Source organism: Sorex araneus, chromosome 1 (assembly GCF_027595985.1).
Source record: "Sorex araneus isolate mSorAra2 chromosome 1, mSorAra2.pri, whole genome shotgun sequence".
Classification (NCBI taxonomy): Eukaryota; Metazoa; Chordata; class Mammalia; order Eulipotyphla; family Soricidae; genus Sorex; species Sorex araneus.
Window position 1 is genome coordinate 351,310,186 of NC_073302.1, and position 20,277 is coordinate 351,330,462.

General features: G+C 55.6%; 1 protein-coding gene across 2 annotated transcripts in view; it reads left to right on the forward strand.

Annotated features, from left to right (window-relative positions):
* The first annotated feature begins 2,200 nt into the window (after positions 1–2,200).
* The window catches only part of EEPD1 (endonuclease/exonuclease/phosphatase family domain containing 1), an 86,687-nt gene continuing 68,610 nt past the window's right edge, over positions 2,201–20,277 (forward strand). Inside the window, exons 1-2 of one of the 2 annotated variants that reach the window (XM_004606956.2) lie at positions 2,201–2,554; positions 3,538–4,498. In XM_004606956.2, coding sequence (XP_004607013.1) covers positions 3,645–4,498 — 854 coding nt within the window. In that variant the 5' untranslated portion in view covers positions 2,201–2,554; positions 3,538–3,644. The remainder of the gene's footprint in view (positions 2,555–3,537; positions 4,499–20,277) is intronic. The other variant, XM_055123602.1, reaches the window with a different exon arrangement.

Genomic DNA, 20,277 nt, shown 5'->3' on the forward strand with positions numbered 1-20,277 from the left:
GTACTTGGTCCATACCCGGTAGCCACTTCTGGGAGGCTACTCCCAGCTCTATGAGCACACATTGCTGACCCTGTGGGACCACGTGGTGGGGGGGAGGGTGAAACCCGGTTTCCGGCATGCAAAGCATGCTTTCATTCCTTGGAGCTATCTCTTCAGCCCCGCCTCGCCTCCTTTCTAATTCATCTCTTCCTCTATCCCCAGCAATAGTCTCTCTATTATCTCTAGATTAGCTGATTTTTTTAGAGTTTTGTAAAAATGCAATCAAAATTCTCTTTTCTTAGTTTTCTTTTATTCAGTATGATTTGAAGGTTCTTCAATATTAGATATTAGTAGTTTGTCTTTCGAACAAACTACATTTTTCTTTCTTCTTCTTCTTCTTCTTCTTCTTCTTCTTCTTCTTCTTCTTCTTCTTCTTCTTCTTCTTCTTCTTCTTCTTCTTCTTCTTCTTCTTCTTCTTCTTCTTCTTCTCCTTCTTCTCCTTCTTCTCCTCCTCCTCCTCCTCCTCCTCCTCCTCCTCTTCCTCCTCCTCCTCCTTCTCCTCCTCCTCCTTCTTCTTCTTCTTCTTCTTCTTCTTCTTCTTCTGGATAGATTAAGGTTTCCAGTTTTGTGCTATAACAAATAAAGCTACTATGAACATTCACAAACAAATCTTTGGGTTTCATACTTTTGTTACTTTTTGCCAAATACTCAGAGTGGTTGTCTTATGGCAGACGCATGTGTGCTTTACTCTTAAAGAAATGATTAATCTAATTTTTCAAGTGGTTGCACAACAATCTTACAATTCCACCAAACAGTATTTTGTACCCTCACCAACTTTTGGGATGGTCGTTATAAATTTATCCATCTCATTTTGCTTTGATGCTATGTCTAAATGCATAATGGCTTTGCACTTCTTGGCTGCATTTCTGCCAAAGGAAAAATAAACTGAGTTTTATGGGAAATAAAAGCAGCCTGCTCTCGTTGACCCAGGGAGGCCAATACTGCCCATTCTTACCGTCTGACGCATGCTGGTGTGCAGAGTAGAGTAGGTGATTTCTCCTCTTGCAGCCTAACTGACCAGGCCCATCACTTCCAAGTCCTATTGAGAACCTTTGCCTAGTCTTTTCTCTCCTAAAAGCATTTCCATACCGTAGCCAGCTTCCCCCTAAAGACAGTGCTCCAGGAGGGAAGGGGAAGCAGGAAAGGAAGCACCCGAGTGGACAGAAGAGGGAGGTCCTAAGAGGTCTGAGGACATCATCTGAAGCCCACGTAGCATGCTCGAGGCTCTAGAAGCTAGCTAGTCCCCAGTTGTTCTTGCTGACCTCGCCCTGGAAGTTTAAGACAAGAGTGGAAGAGACATTAGATGACACTCGGACTCCATGTCAGGTGAAGCTGTCGGTGGGCAGTGGAGCCCCGCTCGGCTCCTGACCAGCTGGAGCGCACGCACACAGCAGGCTGCGGCGTCAGTGCTGGGTCCAAGGCGGTTACAAGGGCACGCAACTACCTTCCCTTCTACGACGGAATCCTGCGCACTCAGAATCCCTGTGTACAGGTATACAGGGATCCTGAGTGTGCACGTGGGCTGCGGTGCCCACGCCCCAGCTCCTGCACCGGAGCAGGCTGGGCCAGCAGCACGGTCCTGGCACTGCTCTAGGTCCAACTCACAGCGGGAGAGGGGCCCAGGTGCAGTGGGCAGTGACGAAAGATCCCACTAGGGTTCGCTCCTAGGCCCCCTCCACAGTCCCAGATTTGGCTGCAGTGGGCAGCGATGACTCCTCTATCCGCCAGGGACACCAAGGAGTCCCTTATGCCGCCTCCAAAGTCCCCTAAGGAGCTCGACGCGGGCTGGCACGTCCCTGGGGCTCTGCCAGCTGGGAGCAGCTGGGCGGGCTGTCCCCGTGCAGGAATAAACGCAGGGTCAGCCCCAAGTCCTGGGACCCCGCCGGGCTCGAGCACAGCGGCCTCAAGACTCCGCACCGCAGCCTCTTCAGTGCTGACGTCCCATCTCTCGGCTCGCGCGAGGGATCAGCGGCGCCGCACCAGCCGGGTCACGGGCGTCTGTGTCCCGCACTGCAACCCGCGCCGTCAGGCCCGGGCCCCGCCCCACCCGGCCCCGCCCCCAGCACCACCGGCCCCGCCCCTCGACGAAGTCCCGCCTCCAGGGCGGAGGCCCCGCCCCTACCCCGCCCCTCGCCTCCAGGCCCCGCCCCGCGCCCGGGGTTCCGCGCTCCCGCGCCGGGACTTCTCGGGAGGGGCGGGGCGTGGCCGCGGGCTGGCGGCGCGGCAGGACTTGGGCTCTGACACCAGCGGAGATCGGGCGCCCGGGCTGGCTTCTGGGGGCGCCGGCATCCAAGTGGAGCGCAGGACTTTTCGCCGAGGTCCAGAGTTCCGGCGCGGCCGCTGGTCTCCGGCTCCGCCGCCGCCTCCGCTCGGCGCCGCAGCGGCTGCCGGCTCCCAGGGCTACTCGGAGTTTCGCTCCGGGGACGGCGGGCGCGCGGCGTGGCGGGCGGTCGGGGCCGGGGCCGCCCAGCGTCTGCCTGGACTCGGGAGCCGCAGGTGGGCCGGTCCGAGAGAGGTGAGGGTCTGGGAGGGTGCCGGGGACCCACCGTGCTCGCGCGTGACGGCAGCACCCCAGGTCACGGGAGGCCGGGGTGCAGAGGCTGCGCAGGACACCCCCAGCGAGCGGGTGCGGGACCGGGAGGGACGTGCCGGGCGCTGCGGAGTTGGGGCACGGTGCAGAAGGCGGGTTTGATGGGGGCGCAGAAGCCCGCACTAATGATGGGGGGCGCAGAAACCTGGTCTGTTGATGGGGGCTCAGAAGCCCGGTCTGATGGGGGCGCAGAAGCCCTCTCTGATGATGGGGGGAGCAGAAGCCCGGTCTGATGGGGGCGCAGAAGCCCGCTCTGATGATGGGGGACGCAGAAGCCCGCTCTGATGATGGGGGCGCAGAAGCCCGCTCTGATGATGGGGGCGCAGAAGCCCGCTCTGATAATGGGGGCGCAGAACCCGCTCTGATGATGGGGGTGCAGAAGCCCGCACTGATGGGGGTGCAGAATCCCGCTCTGACTATGGGGACGCAGAAGCCCACTCTGATGATGGGGGGCGCAGAAGCCTGGTCTAATGGGGGCGCAGAAGCCCGCTCTGATGATGGGGGCGCAGAAGCCAGGTCTGATGGGGGCGCAGAAGCCCCGTTTGTTGGGGGTGCAGAAGCCCGCTGCTTTGACGGGGGCGCAGAAGCCCGCACTGATGATGGGGGCGCAGAAGCCGGGTCTGATAATGGGGGCGCAGAAGCCCGCTGCTTTGACGGGGGCGCAGAAGCCCGCACTGATGATGGGGGCGCAGAAGCCCGCTCTGATGGGGGCTCTCTTTGCCAGAAGAAGGGGCGGTACAGCCCTTTGACCCTACACACACGTCGGTGGTCTCAGGAGGAAGCCCCTGGGGCCAGCCTTCTGTTCCGTGCCTGTCAAGCAGCGACGGACCTCAGTGGTACCCAGGCTCGGGTGGCGGCGAGGGCGCGGAGGGCGAGCTAGCTATTCATTTGTGTGTTCTGTCTTCCAGGTGGCCGCCGGGCCATGGAGAGCGAATGTCTGCGGTAGCACGCACCTGCCCTCCTCACTACATCCCCAGAAGCGCCTTGCGTGCCTTCCTGGGCCCCCCGGCTGGCCATGGGAAGCACTCTGGGCTGCCACCGCTCCATCCCCAGGGACCCTGCGGATCCGTCCCACAGCCGCAAGTTCAGCGCCGCCTGCAACTTCAGCAACATGCTGGTGAACCAGGAGCGGCTCAACATCAACACGGCCACGGAGGAGGAGCTCATGACTCTGCCCGGGGTGACGCGCGCGGTGGCCCGCAGCATCGTGGAGTACCGTGAGTACATCGGGGGCTTCAAGAAGGTGGAGGACCTGGCACTGGTCAGCGGCGTGGGTGCCACCAAGCTGGAGCAGATCAAGCTTGAGATCTGCGTGAGCAGCAAGGTCAGCTCGGCCCAGCACTCGCCCAGTTCCCTGCCTCCGCCCCCCCTGGCTACCTCCGCACCCCTCACCCCGCGGGTCAACATCAACACGGCCACGCCGGCGCAGCTCATGAGCGTGCGCGGGGTCACGGAGAAGGTGGCGGCCAGCATCGTGGACTGCCGCCGCGAGCACGGCCCCTTCCGCAGTGTGGAGGACCTGGCGAGGCTGGGCGGCATCAGCTCAGCCCTCCTGGACAGGATCCGGCACCAGGTGTTTGCTGAGCGGTCCCGGCCCCCGTCCACCCACACCAATGGGGGCCTGACCTTCACCGCCAAGCCACACCCCAGCCCCACCTCGCTGAGCCTGCAGAGTGAGGACCTGGACCTGCCCCCAGGGGGCCCCACCCAGATCATCTCCACGCGGCCCACTGTGGAAGCCTTTGCAGGCACCAGGGACGGGCGCCCAGTGCTGAGGGCAGCCACCTGGAACCTGCAGGGCTGCTCGCTGGAGAAGGCCAGCAACCCCGGGGTGCGAGAGGTGGTATGCATGACGCTCCTGGAAAACAGGTGAGTCCCCAGCCCCAGGGGCCTCATCTTCACTGGGCCACGGTGGGTGAGAGTAGTTATTAAGAGTTCTTGAGGCTCCCTGACATGTGTCCTGTGTCTTGAATGTGCTGTCACTGAGATGAGTTGGTTGTCAGGGGATACTCGGGACTAGTACTGCATTGGAGAATGCTGACCAGACTAGGTGCTCACAGAGTAGAAACTGTGGAGTATTTGCAAGTGAACATGAGATTTTGGCTCCTCTTGGTTTTGGTGGTGGTGGTGTTCGGGGTCACACCCAGAGGTGCTCAAGGCTTACCCCTGACTCTGCTCAGGATCGTTCCTGGCAGTTTCTCGTGTGGGGGTGGGGTATGCAAGGCAAGGCCCCAACTCCTGTAATATCTCTCTAGGAAGACAGTCAAATTCGTGGTGAAGGATATCACTTTTAGTCCACAAAATATGTTTATTTATGTGCACAAAATCATCTTTAAAAAAACAAGCAGGTATTTGCAAATGTATGCACTGTGTGTATTTACCAAAATCTTGTGAATGAATCACTCTTCTTTCTTTTTCTTTATTTAGCCTGACATTGGTCTTCAGGCCTGCAATTACAGCCCCAAATATATGTAACCTCTCCTGTCCCTTAGCAAGAAAAAAAGTCCAGCTGACCTGTGGTGAATGTTGGCCCGCCTTTCCCCTCTGGAGCCCCTGGAAAGTTGTAGGATGAGCTCTTACTGCAGTGCTTTTCACAGCACTGCTCCCGAGAGCCCCCCAAGACACAGCCGCCTTAGCGAGGTAGCAGCTCCCGCTGTCAGTAAAGCAGCTAGATTAGGTCTCGGCGTGGGAAGGGAAGGATCCCTCCTTGGTCCCTGCCAGGCCCTGGAGCCTGCACCCTGCTCTCAGGCCCGCCCTTCGCCGGCAGGGGTGCTGTGTCTCTGGGGCCCTTTGCTGATGGGTTGATCACTGTGCAGGTGGCAGCGCGTCGGGGTAGGAAGGAGACAGGCAGGTCACTGTCCCATTCGTGCCCATGCAGGATGTTTCCTGAAGAGCTGGTCAGAGCACTGCAGTGGCCCTTAGCCCCCCACCCTCCTGTGGCCCCGGAGCACGGTGTCTTGTGCCACCTTTCTCTCTCTGCAGAATTGCCTGTGTGCCTGAGAGAACTCGGCCATGGGAGGTGTGCGCCAGGGAGGGCGCTGCAGCTCGGATGTCTGTCTGGGAGATGGGGAGCCCCCACTATTGGGTTCCTGAGGCTCCCTTTGCTGAGCCAACAATTCTGCTTGCTGGGGCTCCTGCTGGGGACATCTCTTCACGCCTGCAGCAGCCCCTGATCAGAAATGGGGTTTCTGTTTCATGTGCTCGGGGTTCCACTGAGCCCAGATGCTTGTGGTCCTTGAGCCACATGTCTCAGCAGCTGTCCCCAGAGCTGCTCTCACAGGTGCCTTCTCCCTGGCCGGCTCTGGTCATAGGTCAGGATTATGTGTGGAGCTTTCCAGATCCTTGACTCTCTTGGATTGTCCACGGCCTCCCTTTACACTGCGTTCTTCCACCTCCTGCCTGTACCCCCCGCTCCTGTGTCTCGACCAGCCGCTATAAGCACTGGTCTTGGACTTTTCCACTCGCAGGCCGGTGCTGTCTGTGGTTGTGGTTGTAGCCCTTGCTGGAGCTACTCACCTCAGGGCATTCTTTATGCCTGGACCTCAGGGGCTGGCTCAGCCGGGGCACCGGAGTGCACATCGGAGAGCAGGCGTGTGAGCAGGAGGCCACAGCCTCGTGGGGTGTGTGCTCTGATGCAGGTGGCAGGTGGCCAGGGGCTCTGAGGAAGGGGCAGACCATGCGGTGAAGCAGCGCTGGGGTCGTCCCGGCCTGCTTCTCTCTGGATTTGCTAGAGGAAGGTGGTTGTTGGCAGGCAGTTAAGCGCGGGCTCAGGCGAAAGTGCTGGCAAGGTGTCTCCAGGCTGGGTGAAGGAGAAGGGGCACCTGGGAAGGGGAGCGGTGTCCATCACAGCTGCCACCACACCTCTCTGCTGCCCCTAGGGCCGCAGTGTGCTCAGCCCCCGAGGCTTCTGGAGTGCTCATTCGTGTTGGGTAAACATGAGATAAGAGGCTTAGGGACCGGTGTGGGCCCCTGGCCTGTGTGTCTGTCTGGGACGCAGGCAGAGGGGCAGCTGGTGTGGTTGACGGCCTCGCGCTTTCTCACACCCTTGCGCGTTCCCTGAGAGCTGTGTGTGTTTTTGACTCACAAATATCTCCTGCGTTTCCCCAGCCATCTCACTGGCCAGAGGGAGCAGAGGCGGCTGCAGCAGGGACGGGTGCGGGCGGATTCTCTAGTCTCCCTTCTCGGGCCCCTCCAGCAAGAGTCCCTCGACTCCAGGGCCTGCCGTTGTTTCTCCCAACAGCTATTTTTCTCTCATTTCTCCCCCAACTCTGGGACATCGCCGTACCTGCTTCTGTGAATCTGTCTTCATTTCTGGGCGAGGAAGCAAAAAGCCAGAGGAAGCAAGTGGCTCGCCTGTGCCAGGTCATTAGCCACTCAGCTGGAACTTGGACCCAGAGCTTCAATTCGAGGCTGGGCTCTACAAGTGTACCACCTGGTTCAACCATGTGTCAGGTGTCCATGCTGGGCACGGTTTACTGCTGGGCCCCTGTTTTGTTTTGTTTTTAACCCCTTGTAAAGACATTTTAAGGAAAAACTGGTAGAAACTTTCCATCTCTTCTGGGCTGGTGAATCCCACAAACTCTCCCGGTCTCAGTGCTCCCATCTGCTGAATGTGGGCGATGCAAACAAACAACAGAAACCAAACAGGAGAACAGGAACTGATGTCTGGTATCTGCTCCCGGGCTCTGGCTGGCGGGTGGGTTTCCATTTGGCGAGTTTGCTTTTGCGGGGTCTGCGTCTGGTGGGAATCGGGGTGCCCGCTTCTCCTGAGCTGCTGTGTGTTGGTGAGTTTGCTGGTGGAAGTGTGTGTTGGAGTGCCAGTGTAGTGGCACCCGTAGCCTGAGGTTGGAAGACAGAAAGGTCTCTGATTCTGTCACCTCCAGGACAACGAACTGGGGGATCCTGAACTCCTGGGTGTCATCAGATCCCTTGGCCCCATCTCAGACTTAGACTCAGTACTGACAGAGTGAGACTCAAGAGCAGCGTCTCTGTAACATCCTTGCGATGTTTTGGGGACGGTCTATATAAGGAGTGAAGGTGGCTCCGGCTTTGGGATTTTGCTGAGGTGTTCTGTTTCAAAAGGCGCCTTTGGTTCCTGATGGTATAAATCCTGTGGGAGCTGACAGATAATCTTTACAAGAAATAAGGTTCAGCAGCCCACTCCACCCACCTTCCACGTGGCCTACGTCAGCAGGCCTGTTGAAGGCCTTTGCTTGACAGCGGTCTAGACCTGTTCTTGGCACCTGTCACCTGCAGGACTGGAGCAGAGGTTGGTGCCGCCTGGCAGCCAGTGCTGACTATGAAGAGGAGGTCTGCTGTCTCTGACCGGTTGGTAGGATCCATGTGGGCACAGTCTGCCTATCAGTGGGCTGCATGGATCGAGCGGCCGCTGCAGACACTCCCATGCTCATGTCAGGAGCAAGCTCGGTGACTGGGTCACTCACTGAGTTAAATACCTACAGAGAAGTGGGTTGGCTCCATCTCAAGGAACCTCCATTTGGTATTGTAAGAGAGAGAGAGAGAGAGAGAGAGAGAGAGAGAGAGAGAGAGAGAGAGAGAGAGAGTGTGTGTGTGTGTGTGAACATGCACACATGTGTGTGAGAAAGTGTGTATGCATGTGAGTGTGAGAGAAAGAGAGTGAGAGCAAGAGTGAGAGAGTGAGAGTGAGAGTGAGAGTGAGAGAGTGATAGTGTGTATGTGCTGTGAGTTTGAGAAAGTATGAATAACATGACTGTGTATGTGTGTGTAAGAGAAAGAGAGGGAGAGAGAGGGAGAGAGAGGGAGAGAGGGAGGAAAGTGGAGGGGGGTGGAGAGGAGAGATCCTGTGTGTGGCCGATCTGGTTCGTTTTTCTCATATGAATGATTGGCTCCTCCCTGGGGATCGAGGTTGGTGGACACAGCCTGGTGGGACACTTAGTGACAAGATGCCCATTGTTCTTCCTGGAGTAGAAAGTGTGAGATTATTTTGACAGCTGTGGAAACTGAGGCTCAGACAGATCCATTAGCATCCATGTGCCCTTCAGAACTGTCACTGCTATGAAGCCAGGCCTTTCCCAGGGGGTGGAGGTGCCAGCTCCCAATTCCTTGTCTCTCGGCTGACCCTGTGCCACCTGTGTGGTGCCAGGATCTGTGGTCTCGCCGAGGTGGGCCGGGCCTCAGGGCCACAACAGACCCCAGGTGCTGAGTTTGGCTGCGTTCCGTCCCTGCGTTGTTTTCCCAAAGGATGGGCTTATGTCCAGAGAGTGACAGCACCCACTGCCAGGCAACCAAGACTGGTTGCAAACAGCCTGGCCTTCAGCTCGGGGCCATGGGTTCCTGGAGCCGCAGAAGGCCGGGCTGTTTGCAGAGTCGAGAGCTGTGATGGAAGATGGTGTGAACGGGGCACGGGTCTCTGCAGGGCTTTATCTCTCCTTCAGGCGCTGTTTTCTGTGTTTCGAGAAAGTTGGGCTGGTGTGGGGCCTGCTTGTGTGGGGGGGGTGACACACTGGGTGCTCCCACCAATATTTGTTATTCAGTCTTTCATTCATTTGCTCATTTTGGCAGTCTAGACCCAGTCTGCCTTAGGCCCTGGCAGTCAAGGGAGAAAGTGTCTCTGCTCTTGCGGCCCTTCCAAGTGAGGCAGGGTGGCGGGCCCCATCATAGGCAGGCGTGGGTGACGAGCAGCGGCGGAGGTCGGGAAGCATGGTGGTCAGTGCATGTACTCGAGAAGTGGCTGGGGGAGGGGAGGGGAGGGAGAAGAAGCTGCCGAGAGGCTTGTGGAGCAGCCCCAAGAAGTTTGTCGGGGCTGGCAGGGCAGCGTGTGGGGAGCCCTGGGGGCGCCAGCTCCGGGCAGAGCCGAGCAGCAAGAGGGCTGTGTGCAGTGGGGCCAGAGTCTCGCAGAGTCAGGTGGGGAGAGTGACTGGCAGGCAGGAAGGCAGGGCTCTCAGTGAGAGGGTCACTGGTGGATGTCCAGAAAACAAGCTCTGCGGCATCTCAGAGACCCCAAGCTGGTTCTTTTGTGCCGCATTGTGAACTTCACATGACCTCCTGTGACCTCCACATGACCTCTGTGTGACCTCAATGCGACCTCTGCATGATTCCACGTGTTTAGCTCAGGCTCGCTCCGTCTGCTGCCTCCCTGGGGTCCTGGTCACAAGAGGTGCCGGGTGCCTGGCAGGGGCCAGGAGGGGCCCGCAGGGGGCCGCTTTTGCTCCTTGGAGCCCACTAGGGTAGCTCGGGCATAGGGGGTGTCTGTCAGGGCCCTGTGCTCACTCCATCGAGCCCTGCGAGGGCCCCAAGCTGGCCGGACCCTGCAGTGCTCAGATGGGAACTGAGCAGTCGCAGCACCCCAGGAGCAGGCGTCCCTTTGGAAGGAGCAAGGCGACAGCTGCAGTCGGCTCTGTCTGACATCAGCACACCCTGCCTAAAGGGCCTGGCGTGGACCCCAGGCAGAGCACACGCCATCCACATGCAAGGCCCCAGGTTTGATCCTCAGAACTGAACTGTCGGATGTAGCCGTGGTGTCCCCTGAACACTGCTGGGGAAGTTCTTACAGTTCTTCTGTAAGAAGAATCAGGCGCCCCGCCTTTGAAAGGGTTTTGTTCCAGGGTTCCCTGGCAATTCTTTCCCAATCGCAGCTGCAATGTACGCTTCTCTAAAGTGTGGTGTGTGCTTCACGGAGCAGAAATGCCACGCCAGTGACTGATCGGGCACGACTGGGAGACGCCATCAAAGTGCCCCACGCAGACTTCCAGTTCCGAGCAGATCTCAGGACCCTCGGCAGCTCCCTGGCCAGCCCCCCCGGAGCAGGGCAGGCTGTGGTGTAGATGGCACCTCAGCAGCTGGCGCCCAGGCCCAGGCCCAGGAGAATCTGCCCTGTAGCAGGGCCGGAACCCTCGCACCCTCTCGCATGAAGAAGGTCCAGGCCGGCTTTCCTGAGTCCAGCTCCCAGCTCCGATGCTCGTTTCCCATAAACCCTGTTTCCTGCAGAATCTATTTTGGTCAGGCCATTACCTGATTAAGCTATTAGGCTGGGCCATCAATTGTTTTACCTCGTGGTCACTGTAAACTCCTGAAATGCAGGACATCAGCTGGGAGAACGCTGTTCACTCTGCCAATGTGAGGTTGCTGTGTTTAGGGCTGGGGTCTGCTTTTGCTCGGCCAGAATCAGAGAGTGAACTTGGAACTTTCTTTTTCTTTTTCTTTTTATTCCCCCATTCCCTTCAATTCGGGGTCACACCTGGTAGTGTTCAGGACTTACTCTTGGTCCTGTGGTTGGGGATCATTCCTGGCAGGACTTGGGGGCCATACATGACCATATATGATAGGACCCGGGTCAGCTGCATGCGAGGCAAGCGCCTTCCCTGCTGCATGTCTCTCCAGCCCTGAAGACCCACTGCAGGACTCGGGAGGCGGGGCTGGAGCTTGAGTACAGGGGCATGTCTGCCGTCACGGAGGCTTCTCCACAGTCTCCGAGCTAGACTAGACGCCCACTTTCCCCAGCACGGCTGGAGTTCCGTAGAGCCTCAGTTTCACCAGTGCATTGATATATGTAATAAGTAAATACATGGTATATAATACATATGGTAGCCTGTATATTAGTACGCAACATGACATATAATATGTATCTCCACATCTAGTATTCATTTCCTCAAAGAAGTGAGAGATTTCTTACAAGGCAGTCTGGGTACTGGGTGCTATGTCCTTAGTCCTTTCCAGACTCTCATATTTGTCTCACCCACACTTAGTTAGCAGCTGTTTCTTTGAACAACTTTTTCATGAGTGTTTTCTATGCATCCACTTTGCTTTTCTAAGAAACAATGTATTTTTCTGCTCTTTCTTGTTTTGTCCATGGTGGCAGCTGTCAAGCTCCCAGTGCTACAGCGAGCTGACATTCTGCATGGGCACCAGCCAGGCTGAGTCCAGGCAAGCACATGTTGTGTGTTTGCAGGCTCTTGTATAGCCAAGAGCACCAGTGCCTTGGAAATTGGTCCCTCGGCATATCTCATGAGGGGCGTGGGCTGGGCTGGCGGGGTCTCAGCTAGAGTCCGTAGGAGAACATTTATTGTGTGTATGTTCTGACGCTAGTGGTTGAGCCTCAGCCTGGGCCTAGATGGTACTTGCTGCGTGTATAGGTGTCAGGGATATTGGTGTACCGTTATGTTCTCAGAAGATTGGTGCAGTCGTAAGGTCAAGAGTTTGTTTGGTCAGTCTACTTCACACCCCTGTCCCCCAGGAAGTTTCTAGCAAATTCTAGAAATGAAAAGGACAAATAGAGGCTGGAGTGCAAGGCTTGCATGTATGAGGCTCCGAGTGTAATCCCTGGTCCAGCATCCTCCCCTCCCCCACCCGACACTGGCTGTGGTGCTCCGTCCTCCTAGCACCAGCTCCGTGTCGTTTGACTGAGTCTGAGGACCTGAGCACTGCTGGGGAGACCTCCTGCCCCCTCCCCATATTTCAAATGTGATAGAAGAGATAAGAGGTAATGAGGTTTCAGAGAGTCATGGGCTGGAGCCTTTTCTTCAGTGGCTGCTTTCGAGGGCTGTGACTGGCGTGGGGCTGGAGCAGGCGAACACCTTTGCAAAATCCCCCCAGCAGCGGGCCTGCACCACCTTACTGAAGAACAGACGTGAGCTGAGGTTTCGGGTTTGGTCTTTGAAACGCACTGGTGACCAAACCGTGTGCAAAGTCAGTGACATGCAAGCAGGTCAGTGACCACGTGGTGTTTGCTTTGCGGCAGATGCAGGAGCCGGGGTGCTGCTGGGCGTCAGCTCTGTGGAGCCCTGGGCCACATCCAGCTGCCCTACTCTCTGCCCGCTTCTCCCCCACCGCCTCCGGCCAACTCCCGAAGCGCCTGGTGGCTGGCGCCGTCCCGTGCCAAGGCAGCGGTTCCCCTTCGCCAAGGTCCTTCTTTGCCCTTGGCTGTGGGCACTGTGCACCTGAACGTGTCTACCCTCTAAATCCTGGGCTGCTGCCGAAGGGGACAGGCCGGGGGCCGGCTGCCCCGAGTGGCACGTCCCCTTCCTTGCCCTTCCCTGGAGCTGGTCGTATCCCCCGCACCATGAGCTGCCTGTACCCATGTCTTGGTCACAGTGCTGGTTGCCGTGCCCACATGCTGGGTCTGGCCGTGCTGCCGTTGTGTCTGCACACCCTGGCTGGTGGGGCATTCTCTCCCTCTCATGGCTCGGGGCCCAGGCAGCCATGTTGGCACACAGCTCTGCACGTGCAGGTGGCACCATGGGTAACCCTGGGCTCAGGTTCTCAAGGCGGGTGCTTTAAGCCACTGTGTCCCCTGAATTGAAGCCATTTGTGCAGGGAGGGGCGGCCTGGGAGTGCTTCGGGGTTCTTCCTGGTGCTCAGGAGTGAATGCTGGTGGTGTTGGGGGGCCCCTATGTGGGGTCAGGGAAAGAACTGGGGCCGGCCAGCACCTTAAGCCCTGTACTAGCTCTCCACGCCCCGACCACTGTGTCCACCCGCCCAGCTGGGGCCTCACCCGTAGGTGGCTCCCCTTACAGGAACAGCCCCTCTGCAGTTGGCTCCGGGTGCGGCCCCAGCACCCTTAGACACCCCAGCACACAGGAGTTTGCAGGAAGGAGAAATGACTGCTGCCATCGATCGACTGTTTACTTTGCCCCATGCATGCTTGCTCAGCCCTTCACACTCATTAACCAGCTTAATCACGGACCCTCTCGGAGAGGCAGGCAAAGGTCTGCTCCTTACACAGAGGGGTCCTTATCTTTGGGGATTTAAGCAAACCCGACCCAGGTCCCACGCTCGAGTGTGGCACAGGAGTGCGCGGGCAGGCACGGTCACTTGGAGCAGAGCGGGGAGCCTGGAACGGGGCTGGCACACGGGCTTTCTAACCTGGCGTATCTAGAAAGTGCACAGACATAGTTGTGAGGAAGGTGCCCCATCTTCTTTGGGTACTCCCTGGAATTACGCTTAGCAGGCCTGTAGGAGATCAGTCATTTCTGTGTCCAGTGAGGTCAAGAACATGGAGCCCTCAGCTTGCTCTCTCGAGCCCGTGTTCTGTCTTGGCACATAGCTCTCACCGCTTTTTCACTCTGGCAAAGCCTGTGTTCTCTCTCGAACATGTCTCTCCCCTCACAGCTTTCTCAGCAAATTTTATTCAATAAAAAGAATTTTTATTCACACACACAGAATATTGACTTTGGGGGAGTCCTTGGACTCCTTTAGGACTTTGCATTCTTTAAAAAATTAGGACACAATTTCCCTGCCACGTAAACAGCCCTTTGGAGCACCCGTGCAATGGTCGTTAGTATGCTCACAGAATTCTTTCGTGTGTGTGTGTGTGTGTGTGTGTGTGTGTGTGTGTGTGTGTGTGTGTGAAGCAAGACAGTTTTAATGGAAGCCTATTTAGGAGATCTGAGAGGAGAAAAAGGGAGAAGTTCATATTTGAGAGAGAACACAGGCTTCTGCAGAGTGGAGATAGGCAAGCCAAGAGACAGAGACAAGCCAGCGAGAATGCGGGCTTGAAGAGCAAGCCTGCTTGCAGAATTCCAGAAGCATCTCCACTCCTCCTGGCCCCATGGCCCGATGGGGAAGCTCCCTGCCCGCTAGCACTGGACAGCCACGGTTCATTGATGTTTCCTTGAGGCAGCCCACAGTGTGTCCTGTTGTATCTGCTGCTGTGACTTAGCTTCATGGTTTAAAACTTATGTGTTAGAGAATGTACATTTTTCTCCCTCCCTCCTTTTTATTTTCTGGTGCCAGGTAATTAAGCCAGGGACACATACAAGAAAGACACATGTCTTAGCCCTTTGCATATTCCCTGTGCTTAATTGTTGAATAATATTCCATTATTTTGATATAGCACATCATCTTTATCCAGCCATTATCTGATGGTCATTTGAAGTGCTTCTGTTTGGCTATTATGAATCACAGTACTGTGAACATGTATGTGCTGATATTGTGTGGACATGTGTTTTCCTTTCCCATGGGTTACCCCGTGGAGGGTCAGTGGGTGATTCTGTTGGAGAGGTTGAGGCGTGTCAGACACGTTCAGCAGGGCTACGTGATTTCCCACCCCCTAGAAGTGGATGGGGGCTCCCATTTCCCAGATCCTCTCCAGGTCTTCCTACCATCTGTCTTTTTTTTTTACCATACTGGTGGGCTGGTGGGCATGAAGCAGAAGTCGACTGGGTGCCCAAATCGTGTTTCTCTGATGAATAATGAAACAGAACATCTGAGCTTGCTGCCACGTGTATAAACATCTGCAGTCTGGGGGTGGGCTGCCTTCAAACTGGCTTCCAGGACATCTGTGTGCTCACTCCTCGCTCTTCCTTGCCCCTGGCTCAGGAGTCACTGTATCTGATCAGAGCAGCTACTTAGTAATAGGACAGGGGGATGTGCCCCTGCATCCTATGCCACAGACGCGCCATCCGCAGGATTGCATTGATGCTTTGTGGTTCAGTCGAAGTGGCAAAACTGCAGCTGCGTCCCTGGAACATAGTTCTGTTCTCTGGCTTAAGTTCTTGTTGTGGAGGGAAGTGTTTCACTTCTTGTCTAAACCAAAGGTAGCATACGGTGCTCTGAGATTTGCAAACATGCTGTCTGACATCCTGTCTGGTAGCTGCCCCTCTGCAGGCCTGACTGTGCTCCCAGTCTGGCCGCCGCTGTGGAGTTTGTGGCCCAATTCTCTGATGCTGCAGCGTGAGTCATTCCGTGCTTCCCTTTTTGCGTTCCACGTCAGTCTGTGCAGGGCCTCCTGCTTTCTCACTTTTCTTCAACAAAGTCTTGTGCACCCCATCCTCTTGTATCATGTGGAGGACCTGAGATTTCGGGTGCAGCGTGTCCAGGAGGTCCTCAGCCAGCGCCTAGGAAGACAGTGTTTGAAACCAGTGAACAGGCACGTCTTTACTTTCCAGCTGGTTCTGGGCTCTCAGTCACTGGACACGTAGGAGCATGTGGTGTGGCCTGGCCAGCTTCGTTCCCGCCAACACCCTTCATGGTCACCTCGGCCTCCCTGCTGTTGGCACCAGCCAGGCTGCAGTTCCAGGTCACTTTGGGCTCCCCTTAGGGACCAGTTTTGCCCGTTATGTTAATATTCTGTGCTTTCACTTGAGGCGCTGCTTCTGAAGGGCGTGCAGCTTCACTCATGCAGAAGCCGGGCCCAGTGGCACTCAGCTCCTGCCTGGCTCTGCCTCATGGTCAGTCCGCCCTGCTCCACACACGTTCTTCATCATGATGTTGTGGGATGAGTCGGTTACCCTTGGGGTACCTTGTACACATCCACTGCACCCCCAAGTTAAGCTTCCACTCCCAGTTCCTCTGACTTTTGTTTGCTTCCTCCCAGTTCTAAGAAATCTTGGTTTCTTTATGGCTTTTTTATGTGCCCTGCCCTTCGTCGTGGCTGCCTGGTTGTGAAGGCCGAGGGCAGCACTCACAACTGTTCCCACGGTGGCACCCTGTTAACTGTGGCATTCACACACATGCCCTGGGTGCTAAAGCCAGCATGGCTTGCATTTCCCAGCAAGACTGGGATGGCACATGGGGCATCCCTGGGCCCCAGCCTGTGACCTCATACTTTTGCAAAGCAGCATTCCAAGCCACAGAGCTTTTGCTCTGGGTCTCAACACTTTGAGATCTTCACTGCTCTGAAGTTTATTTTTGCATCTGTATGAGTGAGAGTGGAACTCCCCTGGCCTTCCTCCTTCCCCACCACAGTCCACGAACTCCTGCCTTTGTCTTGCATGTCCCTTGAGTTTAGTGGCCTGCCTGTGTGCTTCTGAGCAGTCCTGCGCTTGTTCTAACACCAGGATAGTGTCTGCTTGGTTGCATTTTCTTTGTCCATCTCCTTTAGGATTTCCCAAGAGCAGCCAGGGATGTCGCTTACGTGGGAGTCTGATCTCTGGCACCCCTGCCCTCTGAGCATCACAGAGAAAAGGGACCCTGTGTGAGCGCCACAGATAGAACTTTCGAGGGTCAGAGACACAGGACAGCGGATGGGGCTCTTGCCTTGCACTGTCGGCCGTGTTCAATGCCCGAAACCCAGATGGTCTCCCAAGCCCTGCCAGGGGAGACCCATGAGTGTAGAGCCCTGAGCACAGCTGGGTATGGCCCCAACAATAAAAACAAATAAACAAAAGACAGAACCTTCTAATTGTTCTATTTCTAACTATCAGATTTCCTGGTCGGTTTCACTTTCTTAGAGCACCCTGGTGGAATTTGGTTTGCAATTGCCATTGACTTTCTGGGTGAGGTCTCAGAGCATTGTTCATTCTGTGTTAGCGGGCATACCCAGGGATGCCGAGGGGCCCAGGCTTGCTCTGGGATCACAGCCCGCAGTGCTGGAAAACAGAACATCTTTACTGCGACCTGTGGCTCTACCTTGGCCTTCCATATTTCTTCACTTATTTACATATTCTTTTGGTTTATGTTTTGTTTTGTTTTGTTTTCATTTGGGGGCCGCTATTGGTTGTCCTCAGGGCTTCCTCCTGGCTCCTCGTTGAGGAAACACTCTTAGCTGGGGTCAGAGGACCATAATTTGATAACAGGAATAGAACCGGCCCCGTGCTAGGCAAACTCCCTTCCCGCTGTCTATCTCTCCAGCCCCCAGAGTATTTGAGGTGTGTGTGTGTGGTGGTGGTGGGGGGTGGAAATCTTATAATAGAACTCAACACATTTTAAAATGTGCTTTCCTAGGAGGGCCCAGTGCGCGCTTTTCATTTAGTGAATCTTCGATGCTTTGATTCTAGTTTTTAGAATCTTTGAAGGATGAAGTTCCAGGCTTTGGTTCTGTTCCACACACAGCCGTTTCACTGTCCTAGTTGGTCCTGGCTTTGCCGGCACTTGCTGACACTCTGTCCTTTGCAGTGAGGCCCTGGCTTTAAACATTCCAATCAAACAGACACACAACAAACATAGTTTTAGTCGTAGGAGCACAACGTAATGGCATGATTGGCATTTGTACCTACTGAAAGATGATCTCCACAATAAGGCTGCATAGCATTCCTCACCATATACAGTTAAGTTTTCTTTTTCCTTGATGAAAACATTAACATAGGCCGATATTTCTGAGTCTTTTCTAGCAGGAGTAAAAGTCTGGAGACCTCAATTCAATTTCGTTTCCTTCTGCCTTATATTCCTGCCCTGAATCCTTCAGTCCATCTTGTCTTTCTCTGTGATTCCCATTCTTCTGAGTAGAAGTGTGTGTCTGGCTGCTCCACTGCACACCTTGCTCCTTTCTGTCAGAACAGGTGTACGAAGTTGAGAACCGCCTGTGGATAAGTCATAATTCATGTCAGTGGCTTAAAACAAACAATCTCTCCCTGATTCAGAGAGCCTAAATTATAGCTATTTCAATTAAAAATTAATTTTATTGGCAGAGAAAGGCTCTAGTGGTGAATCAGGTATTTTCATAGGTTAAGTCTGAGATCACAGGCCTCGGAATGATCTTTGGTAGCACAAACGGCCTCTATTGGGTCTTGTCTTGCTCAGTCTCACACCACTCACACGTTGCCAGGTTCCCATGTGTGTGACCAGAGACATTTGCCTGTACTTGCCTCCGCCCACGGGGTGTCTGGGGCCCTGCGAGTTCTAAATATACCCATCGTTTAAAATAGATCTTTATCGTGCGTGGTAATGACTTCTTTGCTGCCTCCACTTTTTCGGTACCTATGTGGAGTTGGAGAGAGGCGGACCGCGCTCCGCCCTTCGCCTCCTGACTCATTGTCTGCAGGTGCCCCCCATCCTGGGTTTGAGCCCGGCCCAAGGGGGCCTGACACTTGATTTCATCTCAGAGCAACTGAGGCAAAACCAAAAAATTTATTTTTCTTATACAAGTCAGTTTCCAGGTGGCCTGGCCACTGCTAGCATCCCTTAGGCCCCTTCCAGGACTTGTCTCCTTTCTGTAGATCGAGGCCACCCCTTGGCATTCAGGTGGGCCCCTGCTAGTCCATGCGGAGACTGCTGAGAGCCGAGCCCGGATGCCCTTAGCCGTGCCTCCCCCATTGTGACCTAGCTGGGAGCTGCAGGTGCCCACTCTCCTGACACCTCAACAGGAGAGCCGAGCGCCCCAGAGAAGGTCTCTCCTCGTTTCTGACTGGGAACGTCCCATGTGGCCATGCAGGGCTGTGGAACATCCGCTCTATCCTGCAGGTGCTTTCACAGGATGCTCCTTTGGGGGCGACAGTGCAGCTGGAGCCAGTGAGAGGGGCTGGACTGTCCTTCCCGAGGGTCCCTCCCTGGGCCCTTTGTAGCTTTCAGTGAAGCATTTGTCCTGCCTCTGTCAGCGCAGTGGGTCTCTGTCTAACAGTGAGAAGCCAAGGCTGCCTACTCTGTCCTGGACTGGTGGTTTGAAACTCTTCTCTGGGCCAGAGGGGTGGCTTGAGGCCTGGCCTCACATGGTCCCCCGAGCCCCGAGCCAGGGTAACCCCTGAGAATTGCTGGTTTAACATCTGCATGTGTGTGTGTGTCAAACACATGTGCTCATTGGGCCTTCCCTAAACACTGTCTCATGCAGACACACAGCTGTGCAACCAGTGCAAGGGAGACACGCTGGGCTAGGCTGCAGAAAAGTACAGCAGAACCCCCTGGGCATGCATGCACACAGCTGGCCAGAGCTGCCGCAGCCAGCAGTGCTGTCCAGGGCCTCACTGTCCACTCCGCAGAAACCTGGCCTTCTCCTTTCCTCTCACTGCTTTCCCCGGCTGCCCGGTCCATGTGCAAATGCCCATGGGAATGCCCGGCTTGGGGCATTTTTAAAGTGTCTATGAGAGTCTACAATAAAACCTAACTCAGTTTGGGGGGGTAGGGGGCTCCTTCTGGCAAGTTGCTTGGGTTTTGATCCCAAGCCCAGGGAGAGCTGCCCCTCAGCCGTCTCCTCAGCACCCTCCGTCCATTTCCCTCCTTTCGTAGTTTGTTTCAGGGCTGTACCTGGAGGTTCCCAGAGTTCTGTACTCCTGGCTCTGTACTCGAGAATCATCTCTGGCAGAGCTTGAAGGATTATGTCGGATGCCAGGGATAAATCGGGGTCATCCACATGCAAAACAAGTACCTTACCTGCTGTATTATCTCTCCGCCCCCCAAGTCTGTTTTGAAGGTGAGACTGGTAACAGTGACCTGCTAAGGCTGAACTTTGCCTCTCATGCTAGGAAGGAGGTGTTATTAAGGCATGTCTCTCCACCTTAGAATTTGACTTGTAAAACCCGTTTTCCTTTTGAGATTATTATAGACCTATTATAGACCCTCATTCTGCTGACACTGGGGGCTGTTAATTCTGGCTCCGTCCTTGTTGACTGCTCAGTGTGTGCCAGGAGCTCCCTTGGTCCCAGACGGAGCTGCCAGGAGTGTCTCCATCCAGCTCTGAGTGAGTTTTGGAGCCCTACTATCACCTGTTGGAAGTAACTTCTCTGGAGCCTTCGATAAGAACAGCACAAAGAGCAGGGGGATGGGCCCAGCTGGGTGCGAAGAAGTGGGGGTGGGGTCCCCGGGAAACAGGTCCCCTGAGACTGAGAAGGACAGGAGACCCCCTAGAGCAGAAAACCTGGGTCTGCAATGCAGCCAGTGGTCATCTGGGCCAGTAGGTTGGGCAGGACGTGTGACATGAGTGATGATTTGAGCCCAGGGTCCCCTCAGCACCCTGCTCTTCTCCGGGAGCAATGGGATGGGGGGAGGAGGAACTTGGGAACTCCCCATTGAGAGGGTGG